Genomic DNA, 20,005 nt, shown 5'->3' on the forward strand with positions numbered 1-20,005 from the left:
CCTGGCTCCCCATATTGGTACATCGCTGCTCTCTCAGTGCTCTGAACACTCACAGCTCAAAATCACCACTTTTCAATTATTCTTTTGGCTTTTGTCTTTTCCTGCTTCAACGTGGGCTTGGGTTACAACGGCTACCTGATGGAAGTGTACTACACACTAGCACATCACGGTCAAAGGCACGAGCAAGCCAAGCGGCCATTAGAAAGGGACATGACCCTCACTGCTGCTGGGATGTGCTTGGCCTTGCATTAGCCCGGTGTCAGCTCCCCAGCCCAAGGGACCAAGCACACGTTGATGACACAACACACATTGATGAGACAGATAACCAAGAGCAGCCCTCATGGGAGAGGCAACGTGCAGACAGACGGGGATGGAGAGGGGGGGATAATTCCCATTCCCCCCAGTTATGCATTATGCACTGGCCACCTGCATCTTTGTTCTGGACAAAACACGTCCACCTCTCCTAGATGCATATTCACTCGATTCTGCCACAATAAGAACACAAAGGAAGACACGCTGGTTTTGCATGTCTACATGAGCCATCTGCTTCTATTTTATTGATAAAAACCTGCTCACTGAAACAAAATAAGACTGTTTCTAAGGTGTGGATGGTTGTATGTGTGTGTGTGGGGGGGTAATTTCAGCCCAGAATTCTACAGAAGCTGGGTTTAATGCTTTTTTTCTTTTTTCCCAGCCAGATATCATTGAGACATTAGCATTCCTAACACAGCATATAATTAGCGAGAGGCAATATATTGTATGATCATGCACGTTAACACTTAAGTAGAATAAAAATGTTTCATTGTCAAGTAAATGAAAAGCTAAGAATAAACCCATATCACTCTTCCTGTTGAATATCCAAACATCTTTTCATTGTATTTTTTCATCCCTTTTTTACATCAGTTTTGCACTTCAGCTCCTCTCTTTCAACCACATGTAGCAAGTGAAACGATGCTGATACCATTCCAATTGCCACACCAGTCAGTTCCAGTCCTTTATTAGCTACATAGAAGGTACAATTTTTCAGTGCCATCTTTGAACCTTTACAGAAGTGAAAAGGGGATATGAATTTGTTTTGTATAACATTCAGAGTATGAACAATTTTCCTTCTATAAACGTATTTATAACTGAGCAAGAAATTCAAGCCCCACAGGCCTTGCTGTGGACATGAGGTGCTATCCCATGTCCTGGGATGTGTGGGAGAATGCACCCAGCTGGAAATGCAACAGCAAGACATAAAATCTGACCCTGCCAGAAATGGTGCATTGTTCCAGGAGGGAAAGAAGCCAACGTGCACTAAAAAACAACTTTAGTACAGTATGCTTAAATCAACAGTCAGATATACATCGAACCGTGCTGCATGCAAAGGCCTTGGGGGCACAATACCTAAAAAACATTTTTATATACACATGTATAAATGCCACGTGGTATTTAAATGCTAAGTCAACCAAATGAATACTTCATTTACTCTTCATGATAAACAGAAGGCCAAACTCTGCTGGGAAAGTGTCACAGAAGAGAACAGAGCCCAGCAAGACAAAACCCACAGCTGTGCTAATGGGAAGGAGGTGGGACTGGTTTAACTGGGAACCCTGCCCTTAAGATGCCACACAGTGACAGCAAGAGACTGGAGAACAGGCTTTGTCCAGAGCACCATGAACAGAAGATATTGCTGCCAGGCATGGCCCTGACTAGGAGTGGATCTCTGCAGATATTAAAGAAGGGATGGGAGATGGTTTGAAGCAAAAGCACCTGCAAAGTGTTAACAAAACAACTGGGATGAGGAAAACAGGCAGCCTTCCTCCCACCTCACCAGCAGTAGAATTGTGGTTGGGTATGTCCCCATGGCAGGCAGGAGACAAATTCCCCGCTGGTCCCCAGAACTTTTACCTGCCGTACCCAACTGCTGGGTATTACCTGATCCTTCCTCCCATGTGGGAGCACAGGGGAAATAACCTGACCTTCAGCCTCCTGTTCTGAAGGGGAGGAAGCCTGCAGCATTCCTGCTGCACCCCAGTCCAGGCAGGTGGTTTGCATGGAGAAGAGAGGGATTGAAACACCAGAAAAGATGAATGGTGCCTACCAAGTTCTTTATCCAGGCTACAGCATTGACCTATATCTGCTTCATAAAGGTGAAAAAACATGGATAGCTGTGTGGGCTGAGCAGGAACATCTTCCTGCTGCCAGCTGGCAAACAGCTTGGGGATTACAGCATGAGGATTAATAGCCTTTGTCATTTGTAAGTGCAGATGCTAACCTTACTCACATGACGGACTGATCTTCTTTGGATTCTGTGCCTGTTTGCTGTTCCAGAAAGATGACCTTGGGCTGCTGTGAGAGACAAAATATTTACACATTCATTTCTTAAGACCTACAGTGTAGGCTGCGGGAAGGCACGAGCTCACTCTGTGCTGGGGAGAAAAAAAAAAGTAGGAAAAAAAATAAGAAAGTGCTGTATGCCTTCAGCAGTTCTGGAACTAAGGAACTGAGGTGGGAAACAAGGGAAACAGCAAAGCCACAGCTCAGCAGCAATGCGAGCACTCGGCCTTTCCTCTCCACCACCATCCTAACCACCACTGGGGGTTTTCACTCCTTGCACAACCGCCTGTTAAATCTGCACCAGCTTCCCAATAAAAGCCCACATTAGTTATCCTGTATTTCGTTCCAAGCTGCAAGACCTGTCAGCTTCTGGCTGCATTTATCACTGAAGAAGATCAGCCGGATGCCAGCATCACTGCCTGAGGTAGGAGAACGTTCCGGTGGGTAGCTCTCGCTGCAGGGAAAATCCTGCCTCCCTCAAAGAGCGAGCTCTTCTACAAACCCTGGCTGCTTTCTCTTCCCCTCAAACCATAGTTGCAAACATCACACTCAGTACATTTTAAATGGAAAGCGAATGCTCCTGCATGCTAATTTCTTCAGGCTCTGCTGTCCTTTTACAGAACACACACACACAAAAAAAAACAAAAACCCAGGAGGAACCGAACAGAAGAGGCTGTTTCCTCCACCCTTAGCTCTGTCCACACAGGGCTGAACAGGTGTCACAACCTTGTAAACATTAAAGCATCACAACCCAGCCAGCACCATTCCCACTCCATAAGCGTGGAGGCCTTGGTGGCAAGCACCTCAGGACAAGGCCACGCGGCCTCGCTCAGCCTTTATGTCCCCATTTTGTGTGAAAGACAGAAAGCAGCTGAGAGGTAGAGAGATGAAGTGTGGTGATTGTACAGATTAAAGATGATGATAAACAGGGGTGTGAGGAAACCTTTGTGGGCATGTGAGCTCCAAGGCCAGCATCAGCTTCAGCTGAAGGAGAAGTGAGCAGCCGCCAGAGGAATGGCCTCCTCTGCCAAGCAGCCACCTTGGGCTTTGTGCTGGAGATGATCAATAGCAGCTGGCAGCCTTCGGTTCTGTGAGTCTAAGAACATCTTAAGACGTCCATGACTGTAGATCAATCAATTATGTAAAGCACCAAGTAACTCCACAGGCTCTGCAGCCACTAAAAATACCAAATTACCTCACACAATACCAGAACCGTGGGGGTTGAAAGGGACCTCTGGGCATCATCCAGTCCAACCCCCTGCCAAAGCAGGCTCCCTATCTCCACCCATTGCCTTCCATGCCCCCAGGAACCACACAGCCACATCACCCTGTGATGGAGCACTGCACAGCAGGGCCTGAGTAATCAAAGCCTGTGGTAGAACGGAAACCCAAACTAACCAAATCGTGCTGCAGACAGTCCAGAGAAAGCCTTCGCAAACAGGCACGTCAGTCAGCTGTTGCTGCAGCACAGTGGGCTAAAAGAGGTACTCGGTTCTGTGGGCATCAGCTGAAAGTCGGCGTTATTGCAGAGAATACAAACGTGGTGAGATCACTCTGTTCTGTTGTCAATACACATTAAAAACAAGAAATAAAATAACAGCAGAGAGCCTAGCGGGACAGGGATGTGCTGCTGGAGAGAGACCAAGGAAGGAACAGACTGCAGCTAGCTGAGTGACTCTGCTCAAGATAGAGATGGATCCAGAGCACTTTGCCCACAGCATTCTGGGCTTAAGCCAGTGCAGTTAGCTCCTTCCCACACAACGGTTTTGTGGTTTTGGAGCTTTTTTCCCCCTAGAGAAGAAAATTCAAATAACCTCTTCGGGGATTCTAGACAGTGGTGTCAAAGGAGATAAATTATCTTAGAAAATGTGCATTATTCTGCACTACGCAGAAATACCTGCATAGTCAGGCCATGCAAGCACCCACGCATTCCCAGAAGCAGGTCAGCTGCCCACCCCATGGCCCTGCTCCCCTCCTGGAGCCCCACAGGAGCCCCAGCACAGCACACACGGGCATGGAGGCCAGAGGGGCACAAGGCCCATCTCCAGTGGCCATCGCCTATGTAGAAGTAAGTGTGAGGCAGGATTCCCAAGGAATGGAAGCATGCCTGGAAATTCAGACTTCTCAGCCACTTCTAAAGGAAACAAGGGGTTACAGCAGTGACTGAAAGGGCAGTGGTATTTACATGAGAAAGACCAGGAGCACAAGGCCAGCCTGTGTCAATGTTAGCAATAACTAATTCAATCTGTCTATGAAAAGAATTATGGGAGCTCTGAAATCAAGGGGAGCTGCAGCTAAGCCTTCTTCATTTCACAGATAGTCAACACTGTCAAGAAAAACAAACCAGAAAACCAACAAAAGTCCTGAAATACAGCTAGCAAACATGAGCACCCCCAACACCGTTCATCCCAAGATTCATAAATTCCTCTGTGCTTCAGTAGGAATTTAATGAACTTTGCAGATGTACTGCTCAAGGCATGGATGTGCCAACAGGTTTAGCAGCAGCTCCAAACAATGCTCCCCCTCACCTCATCCCTTTCTCCTTCCCTCCACTTTTCCCTTGTAAAACATCAGGCCAAAATGTTATTGCAATGATGCATGAAGCTGCTTCCATCTGAGAACAACGTTTTAACATGTGCTCAGATACTAACAGACTATGTATGCTGATGTTTCTTGCTTTCCTCTGCCTCCTAATATTCCATAGTGGAAATATACTTTAACATTCAATTCAGTTTGTGCTGCATCTTCAGAAAAGATCTAGATATGAAAACAGCATGCAAGCCCAAAATTAGTTCACTTCATTGCTTTTTAAAACTAGCCTTTCCAATAATTCTTTTTAATCACACAGTTATAAATCAGGGTTATCTTCAGTTCACTTGTGAAACATGCTACCAATTTATACTTTTCCCTTAGCTAATCATTAAATTAAGCATAAGCAACACGTTATAGGTTCAAGAAGATACTAAGAGAATCTGAACAAGTTTATTATACACATCTCAGATAATAAAATTACTTATAAACACTTGTATATACATTTCATGCAGTTCAGGAACAAATGCAGAAATTGGAAAACAACTGAAATCAGCAAATGCACCTTTTGATTTGGTCTGTTTTCTGTACTTCTTCCAGAAGACAAATATAAGGTAAAAAAAAGCCACACTTCGACTGGTTTGCTTATTACCACTCAGATGCTTGTTATCTATCCTACTGGCAACACAGCAGAATTAACAGTGCAGTCAAAAATGCAGTTGTATTCAGGTTAGATCCTAATTTGAGATACAAAGCACCAGTAGTGCAAAGCAGGTATCGTGCCAGCTTATCTAGGCAGTGGAGGACAATCCTCCTGCATAGGACAGTCTCACTGGAAAACAATGCCCAGGCAGGTAAGAACATACAAAGCCATGACCTGTAGGGTTTGTCTCACCCACTCCAGAAATTCTTCTCGGTAAGATTATCCTCACTTGTTGGGCTGCCACGTGAGGACAGACAAAGCCTGTGTGTGTGACACCAAGTGATAACCTGCATCTACCACACCACTGCTCAGTGGGTGATCACTAGCCTGAGTGTGATGCAAACCAGCGCTCAGGCTCAATTTTGGTTAAACAGCCAGTGCTGAAACTTGCACAGCACCACTGAATGGAAGGAGACAGCTGCGGTGCAAGAGATGGAATTTGGTTCCAGACTGGTAAATGACAGAAACAAAACATGAGGTGATTCAGAGCAGAGAAACCTTTCCAGCATAATATTTCTATCCTATCATCAGAAGGGATGAAGAAACACTGATCCTCTTCTAAAGAGCTCAGGGAATTAAAATCAGGCAGCTGATGGTATGTGAATATCTTGGCACCTTTCTGTCTACATACCATCACTGCCCAAGAGAATCCACATCCTCTGCTGTGTCACACGCAGTTTTCCAGCAGCTAATGAGAGCTCAATGTTCAATAGTCAAGCAGATGAAGACTTCTTCCCTAGCCACTGACTCTACAACTTTAACTCATGGAGATGGGAAAAGTGATTAAAATGGAAAACAACAAAGCAGTCTGAAAAGTAACTACATAAAAGTGCCATCACGTAATCCAGTGAGTCTGCTCCCTGCAAGGTCCTCCTCTAGGAGTGGTCCTTGGATCCTATTTCACCTGTTCTGGTAGGAGAGACTGTCCCAAAGATGAGGTGACTTGGTCTGGCATTCTTTACTGCTCAACATGCCAAAAATGGTTCTCTTTCCAGTCCCCGAAGATGCTACAGATAGCCCATTTGAACAAGAGCCCTCAGCAAATTTGAGTTGTGCTTAACTGAACAACGGAGAAATCATGGATCAAAAGCTTTTCTGTATAATGCTCACAGAAATGCTTTTCTGAGTGAAACTTGCTTTTACAGAACAAAATGACACGTAATCAAAACAGTGATGCAGAAAAGAGTGATTCAGGCACAAAGGTGGACGTGCAGCTTGTTCTGGTCTTTGTTTTTTGGTATTCACGATGACAGAAGCCTTGAACTTCAAGTAAGCATCCAAACATGCATTGTATAGTCACAATATGAAACTGCTATTACTTATCCCTCATGCAATCTCTGTGGCAATACAGGCTAACAAGTGCACAGGATGCCTGATTAAGAATACTGGCAGTATCAAGTCCAAATAAACACTATCAGTTAGTATAAGAAACAGTAATAACGCCGAGGCACTTTAAAGCTGACAGAGAATTCAACAGTGCTTTCCCATGCTGCCTGAAAAATCCAGTCTATAGTGGTACCAAATGTTCATTTCTAGGACTTCAAAAATAAGATAATAAAAGAGAGAAAATGTGATCTGCATGCAGTTTAGCCTATCTGTGAGCTATCTGCATGTCAAGAATATTTGCAAACTTCATTAATATAAATAAGGGAGGGATCAGAGAATTTACTCCAGAAGAAAACAGCATCAAACTGTCATGATTAGACATATGATAAAATGAGCAAGATGAGGAGCAAAGGGAGGATATTGTAGGTTTGCCCTTGCTTTTCCTAGGGCTAGTAATTAGGATGTGGAAAACGCAGGGCAACCTGGAAAGACAAGAACTAAACTTGCTTCCCAGGCCTTGTCACTTCTAACGCCTGACAGATGATACTGGAAAGTCAGGTTAAAGAGTACATGACCTGTCAGAGCACAGTGCTTGGCATGGGACAGCTGCTTCCTGCTGACTGAGAACGATGGAAGACAGCCCATGGTCCCAGGATCTACAGGCTGCCCTGGTTACCATTAGGACTCCAGCAATGTGTGCCACCTGCAGACCTGCAGCCCCTTTGACTCCTTCATCTCCTGCCAATGACTTTGCTCTTCTTCTCCGCTGCTGTTCTGCCCCATGGAGATCCAGCCGATCATCTCTTTGCGCTTCATGCTGCGTTTGTTGTATATGGAGATCATTAGTGTGACATCGGAGAGCTGGAAGAGGGCAACCTGGAAGATGAAAGTTTCCTTGTAGACAGGGTTGGGCTGCCCTCGACGGATGGAGGTCTTGCAGCGAGACATCTCCTGGCCCACAGAGTTGAGCAGGCAAAGCTTTCCATAGGTGTCTAGGACAAAACACAGGAAATAAAACATTTGGCACAGTTAACAGACTACATGAAAGCCCCAAGTAGTCAAAAATCACCCAAAAAACTCCACGTGGAACAGCTTTGCACTGCATATAAGATGAGGATTGGACCTATTTCCTTCATCCATGGGACGAAGAGCAGTAGATGAGAGCAACCCTTGGGCTTCCTTATGTCCAGCTGGGGAGAAGAAAGGAAGGAAGCAAATGTGTGTTTCAAACCTATGCTCTTGGAAAAAAAAAAAAACAGGAGAACTGGTTCTCAAATCCAGGAAACCTAAGGCTAACTGAATCTATGAGCATCTCCCTGGATTCTCCATGTCAAACGGTGTGTCTGCACCTTCCATTCCTCTCTCTCACAACAAAGCTTGGGAGCTGTCTTACCAGGGCTGCCCTTGGCTGCACTTGCCCCTTCATCACTTTCCTTTGGAAAAAAAAAAAAAGCCTCTCTGACCTCGTATTTGAAACAGCACACAAAAACGGTCCCAAAAAAGAGGGAGTGAAATGATTTCATCTCGCATGATGGTTTCAAAACCTGTTCCAAATTTTCATCTTATTTTTTTTGGTCTTAAGGTCAATTTTATTCATTACTTGAGTGAATGCAAAGAGTAAAAATGATAAGTAGATATAGGGAAGGCATGGTCTAATTCAATATTTCCATAAATTCACCCTTAAAACTCTTGCTGCCTCCTGTGCTAATGATCCCATGTCTGGTACGTGCTGGCTAATGCTGTGGTCCCAGACAGAGCTCTGTGCTCCCTCTGCTCCACAGACCCAGCTCAGTGCGATCTTCCACCTTGCTCTGCAATCGGTGGTAGCAGATCGCTTGGCAAGAAAAACTCCTCTCCTAACCTCTCTGCAAATCTGTGCCCGGGTTTCTGCAAGTGATTATTATTTCAGAGTGTGCTGAAGATAGGAAATAAATAACAAGCTACGGTCTCTTGTCTACAGCATGTCTATCCTCTTGTGTTCCCGTCTGATGTGCTATTTTACGCACTTATCTGATGAGCGACACAAGGTGTGAAATTACACTTCAGGTGTGAAAACACTTCTGTGTCTCCAAAGCAGGGCTCTCCGCTCCTCAAACTGTTCCACTGAAAAAGCTGTCAGGAGGCTGACAATCGAGGAGCAAATTGTGAGCATGCACAGCTGTACAGCTATTGAGTTTCTGTGGAGAAAGTTCAGTCCAATCATTAGCTAGCGGTGCCAATTTGGCTCCCAGCATAACACTGGAGATGAGTAGATCTTGCCAACAAAGACCTACTCATTAGACAGGAAAGCAGAGCTCTGACGTGTGATAGTTTGCTGATTGGAGCTGGGAAGGAAAGAGCTGCTTCACTAAGAGGTGCTTCACTGAGAGGTGGACTAATTCCCGCAGTAATATTCAATTTTGGTGACGCTGAGGGATTAAATTTTCTAACAACCTCAGATCCATCAGAAACAACACCTGCAAGAGAGAACTCTCTGCTCTAACCCAACTCAGTGTGAAACCAAGCAAGCTAACTACCAGACACCATGTCTCGCAGTACTTGTAGAGATGTCACCACTTTGCACTATTAAAGATAAATGGGGAGTAGAGGGCTGTGTTTTCTTTTTCCTCTCTATTCCATTCACTCTTATTTGTGAGGGGGGAATTTCAAAATAGCTAAAAATTCAGCCAGACATTTTTCAACACAAGCAAGCAGCAAAGTAGGACAATTCCCCGTTCAAATTTCAAAATGCATTTCCTTTAAAAATTGAAATCTCACACTTACATAATTTCAGTACATTTTCCAAACCAATCCCATGTGCAGGCAGAAAGCTGAAGAGGCTCACTGCGGCTGGCATGTAAGAGAGGAGAGCGCTGAGACACAGGAAGTCATGGAGATGAGACCCTCTCTGCTCCCTGCCCAATGTCTCCATTTTGCTGTAGCTACATCCTTGGTGTCACACCCCTTTCCCCACCACCCCCTGAGAACTGCTTTTTTAAGGGTAAGGGAATTTCAGTAAACCTTTCTATCAGCCTCCGTTCTTACTGCCAGCACTGACAGCTCAGGTGGGATTCATCACACCTAACTTCAGGCACAAACATTTCAGCAGACCCCTACAGAGTCAACCAAGTTACAGTCAATTCTGCCAAAGAGACATATGGCATCGTTCAGCAGCTATCTAGTAGGCAGTGTGGCTACTAGGGATGATGTACGTTTTGACATAAAAGCAAGCACCACAGCTTAAATCTCACAGGATGCTGTTCCAGAATGCCCCAGTTAATTTTCCAGGTAAAGAATAGATTGGTTCCTTGCAGCTGAATTCTAGGATCCACACCCCTGCCTGAGGCCTCAACTTTTGCAAGCAGAGAGTAACAGAACTAGTTTTAAAGACAACCGAGCACTGCAGATCTGATGACTTAAACCAAACAAAAACAGAAAGTTAGGCTTAATACATGTCAAATTCTGCTACATAATTCTGCAGAAAGATCCCCTCTGCACAGAATCAGTGCAGGTCTTCTACACTTACCATATGGATAAGGTGAGAACACGCAAGCTGGAAGGAGGATAAGCTCTGTGCAGAGCTAATACCAGGAGCCTTACTCATTCTCATGTAAACACAAGAGCAAAACCATTGCAAGAGACAACATCAGGCTGCTAACTCTTCTCAGATTTATTCCACTGGGTGTATATTACCAGCCGAAAGAACTGAGCTAGCCTGAACAGAAATAAAGGAGTAGGTGTGGATAATATATTTAGCATGTGAAATTCGCTCTGCTGGTACATATGAAGCAGAGCTGATATTCTGCTTCACTAACTACATTTTAAGATTGTAGTTCACTTGCCCTCATTGCATTGTGCTCCTTTCAGCACCTTCTTAGGTGCCTCATTAGAAAACACTTTCTAGCTCTCCTTGTGGTCCACTTTGGTCCTCTGAGTTGGAAAGCTTTCCCCTTCGGTTGGCTTTGCCAAAGAAAATCCGTTCCTGGACACATGGTGAGATTAGAGGAACTAGAGCAAGCATGAATCTGCCAATTTGTTGAGGAATGTATGTGTGAGAGCATCTATTCATTATGAAGGCAAACATTTTCCATCTAATTACATGCTCAGATTCAGTAATGGCCTCATTACTGTGGTATCTCAGCACTTTACACTCTTCAGTATATTTACTTTCACGTCACCTCTGTCATGCACAAAAGGAGAAGAGACATCAGGCTTCCTTTAAAATACCAAAGAGCTTGCCTTCTCTTCAGGCACCTATCTCACTGACAGAAAGAGCCAGACCTCTTAATAGCTGGGAGTGGATGAGATTGCAACGAAAGTCTACAAAGAAGCAGGAACAAAGCTGAATTCTGCCAAGACCAATTTTAGCACCACATCCACCTGAGGAAGTTCTTGCTATGGATCATTTTTACTTTCAAGTCGTCTTTCATCCCTGGGATGAGTGAACTGAACAGTGATCACGTGCACAAAATATCAGTGCCTCTGCATTTAATACCAGAGTGAAAAGCACTGAATTAAGGAGTGCTGCAAGAAGCCAGACACATTTTGGGCTGGCGCTGCATATTACTCCAGAGATTTGGCCAAACATCTTCTCATGCAGACTGCTCTGTCTCCATCAACAGCGCCCCAACCATAAAACACCTCTTGAGAGCTCATCTGCAAAGGCAATCAGTTTATCCGTGATTCTTCTAATGACCCATTTCTGTCATCATCCTTCCAAGGGAACTAACCGATAATGACAACTCAGGGGAATAATCAACTATAATTTATATGCTCCTGTTTTTGGAGCACGGAGCACAGTGCGAGCTCTGCTTTCACTTATCCTAAGCTCCACCATTATTAATAACACTGACCCGGGAACAAAAACACTGCGGTATGAAAGGGTCCGACTCCCTGCCTGAATTTATATTTAGAAAGAAAATAAACAACCAAAGCCTCCTGACCTCTCAGACTGTGGACTGCAGGGTATACCCCATGCAGAGCAGTAAGGACTCTCCCAGCCTCACTCCAGGCAAGCTAACTCATTTCCAGAACCAGTATAACCGTGACAGCATACTGCAATCCAGACTAATATGCAGTCACAACCTCAAGCTGCCAGAGTTCAAGGAGCATTTGGACAACGCTCTCAGACACAGGGTTTGGATTTTGCATGGCCCTGTGTGGAGCAAGGGATTGGGAGCAAGGGAAGGGATCCCTTCCAGCTCAGAATAGTCTTCAATTCTATGATACTCTGTGCTGAGTAGAGGGGTCTGCACAAGTATCTCCACTAGCTCCCACTGACCTGTCCCAGAAGGCTCTCTCCATTAGTGCATGCCCTTACCTCCCCATGATATCACGCTGGGGCAGAGACCACTGAGCCTGGGTCGCTGCAGCTGTACCAGGAAAGAGCATGGAGGAGAGTTAAACTCCATCTTTCCTCCCCAGCCTCACACTGTAAATATCTACATTAGGCCAGAGGCAGCTTGTGGCCTACTCTATTTACTATACAAGCACTGAGATCTGCCTACTACGTTGCTGAGGAGCCAGATTTCTTTCCCCATTCCCACTGAGTCTCTGCCACTCAGGTCTGCTCTGCCGTCGCTGGCAGCTCTCCCGCATGAGGATCTGGCAGCCTTCCTTGCAATGCATGAGTCACTGGGGAACTAGCAACACCTTTCATGTAAAAGGCAGCAGAAAGGAGAACACTGCTCCCTGGAAGGGAATTGCCAGCATAAATGGCTTGTTTGGTGCAAGGGGAGGGGCTGCAGAGGGGCAGGAGGTAGGGCTCCCTGCAAGCAAGGTCTCTCAGGAAGAAAAGCTGCTTCCAGACAGCCTCCAAGCTCCAGCCCTTGGTGATCCAAAGTGCTGACACAACCCTTGTGGTTCAGCAAAGTGGGCTTCACAGAGCCAGCCCTAAGCTAGGACGAGTGTTGCCTGTGGAGCCAGCAGCCACCTCCCTGACCCCGAGAAGGCACAGCTTCTGTGCTTATGCACCTGAAGTGCAACACAGGCACCTCTCCAGATGTTCAGGGTGCGACCTCTAATAAGGGCTTTTTCAACACTTCTTACAATGCACAGTATGTTTCATGCATTGCTGTCGCCTTGGAGAGAATGGGAACTCTAAATGAGAGTGTATCGTGAATGCCCAGCTTCTCAGCAATGGGAGCAGTAGTTCTGCTGCAGCATGATGTAAGGATGCTTAAGTTTGGCTGTTCTCACCTCCAGCAATGGTGCCCACAGGCATGGCTTTATTACACAGCCTGTCATCAGATCTTCTGCAAACGCTGCTCTGTGGAGCCACTGTTGATTTACATTAAACATTCAGCTCCAACTGAAATTAGGAATTAGCAGAATTCTACCCTGGGAGCAATTGCTTTGTCTTCTGCTTATTTTGGGAGGGGGAAGAAAAGATTTCTCTTCTTGTTCACAGCCATGGGAGCACGAGAGGCATCACCATACACTCAGCTACAAATGTACTCCTCTGGTTCAGAAACATCTTCACGTTACATATAGCAATGTAATACCATCACAGACTTTTAGAAATATAAAACTACTCAGTGTGATACCACATAACTGCAAGTGCAAAATATCACTGGATGTTTAATTATTATGGAACATCCACCTCAAAAATCTCACTACTGCTCCTTACAAGTCCATTACTCCATGCCTTGGTTTTCAGTGCCAGGTCTCACGTGCTTCATACAATGAGCTATAAGAGTCAGATCACACAGTATCACCTGCCTTAGTAAGTCTATGCAAAAACAGCATATACTGATTCTCTCCCAAATACTCTCTCTCCAGTGACCTGTGACACAAGAACTTCCTTAGTCAGAGCCAATCTTTGTATTTCTTTTGTTCTCAGTGCATCTTTCTTCATGGATTTATCCTGCTGAACTCAAGCAGAGTTGTAGTACCCACAATATTCTGCAGTGAGGCACACAGCAGTGTATATATGATGTGAAGAGCACTCTCCTCACAGCCTGCTACCTTCTCACTTCATTTTAAGACCGTTAATTTTTTTTTAATCAGGAGAGACAATAAATGTTTGTTGCCAACTCACTTTCACAACACTTAGCATTTCACAGACCACCACCAAATCCTCTCCCTTCTCCCATTTGTTGTAGCATCACTGGAAGTCCAGGTTAACCAACTGCAGCTTGCTGGAAGCTGTTCTCATACCTCTGAGTATCTCTGTCATTCATCACTGCATCTCTCCAATCCTGCCAATATTCTGCTTGAATGGAGGGAGCCAGAACTGTGTAAGGTATTCATTATGCAGGCACTCAGATATTTACAATCAAATACAGATTTGTCATTTTCTTTTCTATGTAATACACATTTGATTGACTTTTTTTTCCTCAGAAGACGTTTCCTATAAGCCTAATATCTCACTCCCAATTGGCTCTGAGTCCACTCATGTTAAGTCTGAATTTCACAATGCAATACCTTACATTTATCCACACTTCATCTCCCACACCAGCGTCCAGCTGCTCATTACTGAGACATCCTTCTGGGACTCCACACAGCTGGCCTCATCTTTACCACTCCAAACAAAGCTTTCTCAGCGTATCTTAAGTTGATTCAATTCATACCCAAGGACAGACTATGAGAAGATGCAGAAGTGGTCTTGTACAAGCTTACTCTGACCAACTAGCAAGTACTCAGCACTGAATAGTTGCCCAAACACCTCCACTGGACTCTCTGGACTGAATGCACCCCAGCTCACCCTGGTACAAAACCCCCTTTTATTGGTGATGAGATAGGAGCACGAATTACAAAGCTTTAGGAGCTCAAGCAAGCTCCCTGTTCAGTGCCAGATATGTTGGTTATTTTTTTAATTCAGTTTCTTTGTCTTAGTGGGATCAATTAAAGAAATTAACCTGTCTTAGTCCTCTGGGATAATAACCTTCTTCACAAATAAGTTGATTAAAAAAAAAATAACTAATATCTTTCAAGTACTCTGGTACCTGGCCAAGAAATACCATCTGAGGACTCTAATTCTCCTACCAGAGCATCTTCTGCATTCCTTGGTGTTGTTATCTGGAGCTCAGGTACACACAGATTTTTACTTCAAGGATTTCTCCTCTTCCCAATAGAAATTCTGATAGCTTGTTGTTTCTCTCTCCTGTCTTTCCCAGAGTTAAGTGTTATTGTACTTGCTTAATGGGGTTAATATGCTACTGATATAATAATGATCATGTATGGATGTAATTATTATGTGCGATTAATTCTGCAGCTGCCGAAAAGCTTGGAGGACTTTTCTTAGACAAGGGAATATCTTTTTACAATAGCCTTTCTCAAATCGCATTACATACAGACATGAAGCCCAAAATAAATGTGAAAGGGGAAAAAGCAAAGGCTGGATTAGAGGAAAGAGAGCTGCACCCAGAGCAGCTGATGAAGGTTAAGCACCATGTGGGCAGAGGCCATCTCTCCACTGTGTGTTTATACATTGACTAGTGCAAATGACCCCTGGTCCATCACCACAATCCCAAAGCACTACTATAACATGCAAACAATCTGTAACCAGTTACAGATCTTTAAAGATGTGTCTGCCAGCACTGCACACTTCTCTTGTTAGTCTCTTTATGATAAACAGTCTTTAAATGAACGTGCTGGCATTTGTTCTTCTAAGATTGAAATGCAAACCTCTCTGAAATAATAAAACAGGTGAATGACTTGAACAAGAACCAAAGAGAATGATGTGCACAACACATACATCACTGAGTGTTAAAATGCCTGGGCTGCTCACATCTGACTAACCTCTAGATGCTTTTCTGCACGAGGCTTTTTGGCAGATGCTACCAATTTACAGTGGAGTGCTGCTACCATATAGTCCAATGCTGCTACCATTCTCCTGAGTGCTTTTAAGTGCTCAGAGTGATAATGGACCTATTCACATGGTTTGGGACTGTGGACTCAGGCCTGCAGCTCCATACGTTCCCCAGAACAATGCCTGAATGTTCATCCTTGACCAAGCTGTCCTTAAATTTCACATATGTGATTTGAAGAGAAGATTTTGCCTGGAAGATGTCAGTGTCTGTAAGCTGCCCAGCTGTTCCCTAACCCAGCTATTACCCATGTAAGCACCCATGATTTTGATATCTGACTTAGTTCAACCCTCTGCATCCTGTAAGATGGGCCAAGGAAAAAATGAGAGATATGCACAATCTCCCACCTCCAGAAATTACTCGTCATCTCTGCAGTCTTTAACACCTTGAATCACCAGCTCCCTCTTCTGCACACAGTGAAATCCCTGCACAAGGATGCCGAGGGAGCGTGCACACACAATGCAGAAGATGTTGAGCTCACCTGTGCAAGACCGCAGGTGGCAGAGAAGAGGGCCAAGGTGGGAAAACAGCACAACTGGAGAATTTGCTGTAATGTAAGATGCTCCTGTCATTCCCCATAGCTGCAGCAGTCAGCAGCAGACAATGCTAAATGTGCCGGGCTACAGGTGGACCACACAAGGGTACTGTATGGCCTCTATGTATGCAGGGGTGGGAAATGGAGATGGATTCTGCCTACTGACTCTCAGTCTTACAATAACATCCACTGTAGCAGCTTGAGCTTGGTATTTAAATGCCTTGAATCACTGTTACTTCTGAAATCCCCATGATACTTTGAAGAAGTAAATCACTCTCTAGATAGGATGCATATGAGAAAACACAAGGGCTATTTCAAGAGAGACAGCAGTTTTAGTTTTCACCTAGTGAAGGACTTATTGAGCATCTCACTCAGGCAGCATGTTTCAGACAGAGACAATCAGACTTCACAGCACTCCTGTGCAATGTCTGCAGGAGTTATCAGTGAAATCCTACTCCAGTATGGGAGACAAGTGCTGGCTTTCTTCCTTCTTTTAAGGTTTTCTTCAATTTCTGCTTCACAGGGTCTTCCTCTTGGCATTCATCACACTACTGGGTACTTTACAGGTGCAGAAGTGCAATGCAGAATGCAGAAAAAACACTGAGTAAAAGCAGACGGTGATAGATTCAGAACCTCTCTATAATAACTGATGAACTTCACCTAATAGCAGACCTAACACAGAGACACTGCAGGCTTGATAATGCTGTAGTTGATCTGTGTATAGAAAGGATGCAAAGGGCCAACTCAAGATGGCCTTAATATCAAAGATAGGAAAAAAATGTTATGAAACATTGTCAGGAATATTAGTTTGGGTGGCTGACAGAGGACTTTGGCTAGCTTATCGGACTGATTTAACAAGGCTTATCTGAAGCCCCACAGACACAGAAAGCAGAATATTCAGACAGAATTTAAAACAGAAACTCCCTCAAAGATTGCCTTCTTTTCTCACACACTGGACCTGTTCTCTTCTTATCAACAAACACACAAAATGCTTATCAGCTTTAAAGTTGCTGTCAACCAACCTACTGCTTTTCTGTGTGCCCATCAGTTGAAAAGCTGAATGGGACATCTAACCAGTGCAGGTAACCCATGCTGAAAGCAAACTTGTCTGCATGTGGTTAATCTGCCAAACCCCATCCAAGAGGACCAAGACAGACACAATTCCCCAGCACCCAGACAGTGAATTAAAGGGTTGCTCAGCTTACTGCAACACGCAGTGCTATCCCATAAGCACCCAGAAAGACGTTCTGAAGGATAATACCAACAAATGCCAGTCATTTGATCATTATATTGTAGGCAGAAAACTGGACACCAATTATTCAAGTTCTTTGCAGTGCAAGCATTTCATTTACTGGGAAAGTGTGGGGCATTACAGCTTCCTGACTCAGATAGACACGAGGGCCTGATATAGAAACAGAAGTGCTGCATAATCCTGCCCTTCAGGCAGTTATGTGACAAAACTCCAAGACCACAGGCAGATGTGTGAAAACACAGCAGAAAAACTGCAGCAAATTAACCTGGACCTATATTGGGACTACTTTCATTTAAGAATGAAAGTAGACTTAGCCTACCTTTTCTTTAAATTGGCTCGAACCGCTCTGACTTGAAACTTTTAATAAAACACAGATGAAAACAATACCATTCCTTCAAGTAAATCCCATGGAGATCTACCCATGCTGTCATAGCTAATACAAAACTAGCTAGGGCTACACAGACTGAGGTCAAGTGTTTCACCGTGACACAGACTTGCCCTTAATTCTTGAAGGACTGGCTGTCCACATGGTCAGATTACTTCTGGAATACACTGAAGTACTGATGCAGTTCAGTCAAAACCTAAGCTTTCATGTCTGCATACTGAAATATTACATAAATATTTGCTAGCTCTGGGACAATCAGCACAGCATCTTGCAAAAATAATCTTAGCATTTTGCAAGCTGAAGGTACTACATCAAATGCAGCAAATGCCAGAAGCTGTCAAAGGTTGTTACCTCTGACACACAGACAACTAGATCCCCAAAACCAAACAACAGCAAACAAAAAATGCTACTCCAAACTGCTATTCCCTGCTGGTTTCAGCCAGCAGGCAATAGAACAATACGAGATGAAACCAGAGCTGCCATTCAAACCCCGAGTGAGGGGCACAAACTAAAAAGCAAATAACACTGTGGTTGCATGACCCCATCTATATCACAGACATCAGCACCATCCATCCACTAACTTTGTAAAGTACTAACTACAGCTCTAGCACTAACCAAATCTACTATAATGCAATTTTCACTTTTTCCTTTGGGTTTTGGAGGAAGGGAGCTCAACTGTTGAGAATCAGGAGAAAAACTTCATTTTTTCTTTCTACAAAAGACTTTTATGTGTGGCTAAAAGAATTCAGAATGGCAAGATCCCCAAAGGGCCAAAAGAACCAGGTCACCCAGAGCCCAGCTAACAACAAGGGGACTGAAAGTACAGTCCTTGGAAACATCTAACTGCACCAAGCAGGGCCTCTGCATAGAACCATCATAGAATCATTCAATTGCTCAGGTTGGAAAAGATCTTAAAGATCATCAAATCCAACCACAACCTAACCATACTACCGTAACTAACAACCCTCCACTAAATCATGTCCCTGAGCACCACATCCAAACAGTTTTTAAACACATCCAGGGATGGTGACTCAACCACCTCCCTGGGCAGCCTATTCCAGCGCTTCACAACCCTTTCCCTAAAGAAGTTTTTCCTGATATCCAACCTAAACTTACCCCGGCACAACTTGAGGCCATTTCCCCTCATCCTGTCACTGTCACCAGTGAGAAGGGACCAACCCCGCTCTCACTGTAAGCACCTTTCAGGTATTGGAAGAGAGCAATAACGTCTACCCTCAGCCTCCTTTTCCCCAGACTAAACAGTCCCAGTTCCTTCAGTCTCTCCTCATAGGGCATATTCTCCAAGCCCTTCACAAGCCTTATTGCCCTTCTTTGGACCTGCTCCAGCACCTTCCATGTCCTTTCTGTATTGAGGTGCATGTCACATGGCAACATACCATCATTCGAGAAGTGCTTCTTTCTTTTTATGAATTTGCTAAGAATTACTCTGTGCTTTGGGTATCATAGCAATTTTGCCATAATCAGAGGTTGCAAAGGTATATGCAATAAAAGGGGTACTGTGGTATTACTGTCCTGTCAGCTGCACCTTCATGTGATTGCATTTACACTGCAAAGTTTACCAGCGCACACATTTGAAATAATGCTTTTAATTTTCAATCAGATACTCTCCAAGGAAATCTAACTGAGAAATGACATAACTGAATATCCAGGGGAAGAAAATAAAAAGCAAATTTTGACTCAGTGGTGTTATTTAATAGCAGTGAAAGTACTTACCAGGTGGCCTATTAATTGCGAGGTTTCGGAAATGACTGCCTTTGATCATCTCCACTGACAGCCGCCCTGTAGTGGCATTGTACGACAAACCCACGAGCAGCTCTGGCACCCCTCCATGCGACAGGGACTGCGTTGAAGAAGCGCTATCACTGTGAGAGATTGCTGACAGACTAAGCTGAGAGTCTGCACTCTGCATGGAAAGAACACTGAAAGTCTCATCAGAATGTTTACCACCACCCTCCCTTTGGTTTACATTCTGTGGCCTCGTTTAGTAAGATCTCTCTTATGAAATGGCAATGACTAGGAATGAATTACAATAAGGCACAAAAAGAATTAAAGCATCACTTTTACAAAAGCATATCTCTGAACCTTCTCTTTAGAGATGAGGAGCTCTGTGCAACATGTTATTACTAGTGCAAATCAAAACCTCTGA

The 20,005-nt window shown here is 44.3% G+C and overlaps 1 protein-coding gene across 1 annotated transcript in view; it reads right to left on the reverse strand.

Moving 5' to 3' along the window:
- Window positions 1-981: 981 nt before the first annotated feature.
- The window catches only part of SYT16 (synaptotagmin 16), a 43,748-nt gene continuing 24,724 nt past the window's right edge, over window positions 982-20,005 (reverse strand). Inside the window, exons 4-5 of the mRNA XM_025151358.2 lie at window positions 19,573-19,762; window positions 982-7,869 (exon numbers count right to left, since the gene is read on the reverse strand). Of these exons, the coding sequence (XP_025007126.2) occupies window positions 7,556-7,869; window positions 19,573-19,762 (504 nt within the window). The 3' untranslated portion in view covers window positions 982-7,555. The remainder of the gene's footprint in view (window positions 7,870-19,572; window positions 19,763-20,005) is intronic.

Source organism: Gallus gallus, chromosome 5, assembly GCF_016699485.2.
Source record: "Gallus gallus isolate bGalGal1 chromosome 5, bGalGal1.mat.broiler.GRCg7b, whole genome shotgun sequence".
Lineage (NCBI taxonomy): Eukaryota > Metazoa > Chordata > Aves > Galliformes > Phasianidae > Gallus > Gallus gallus.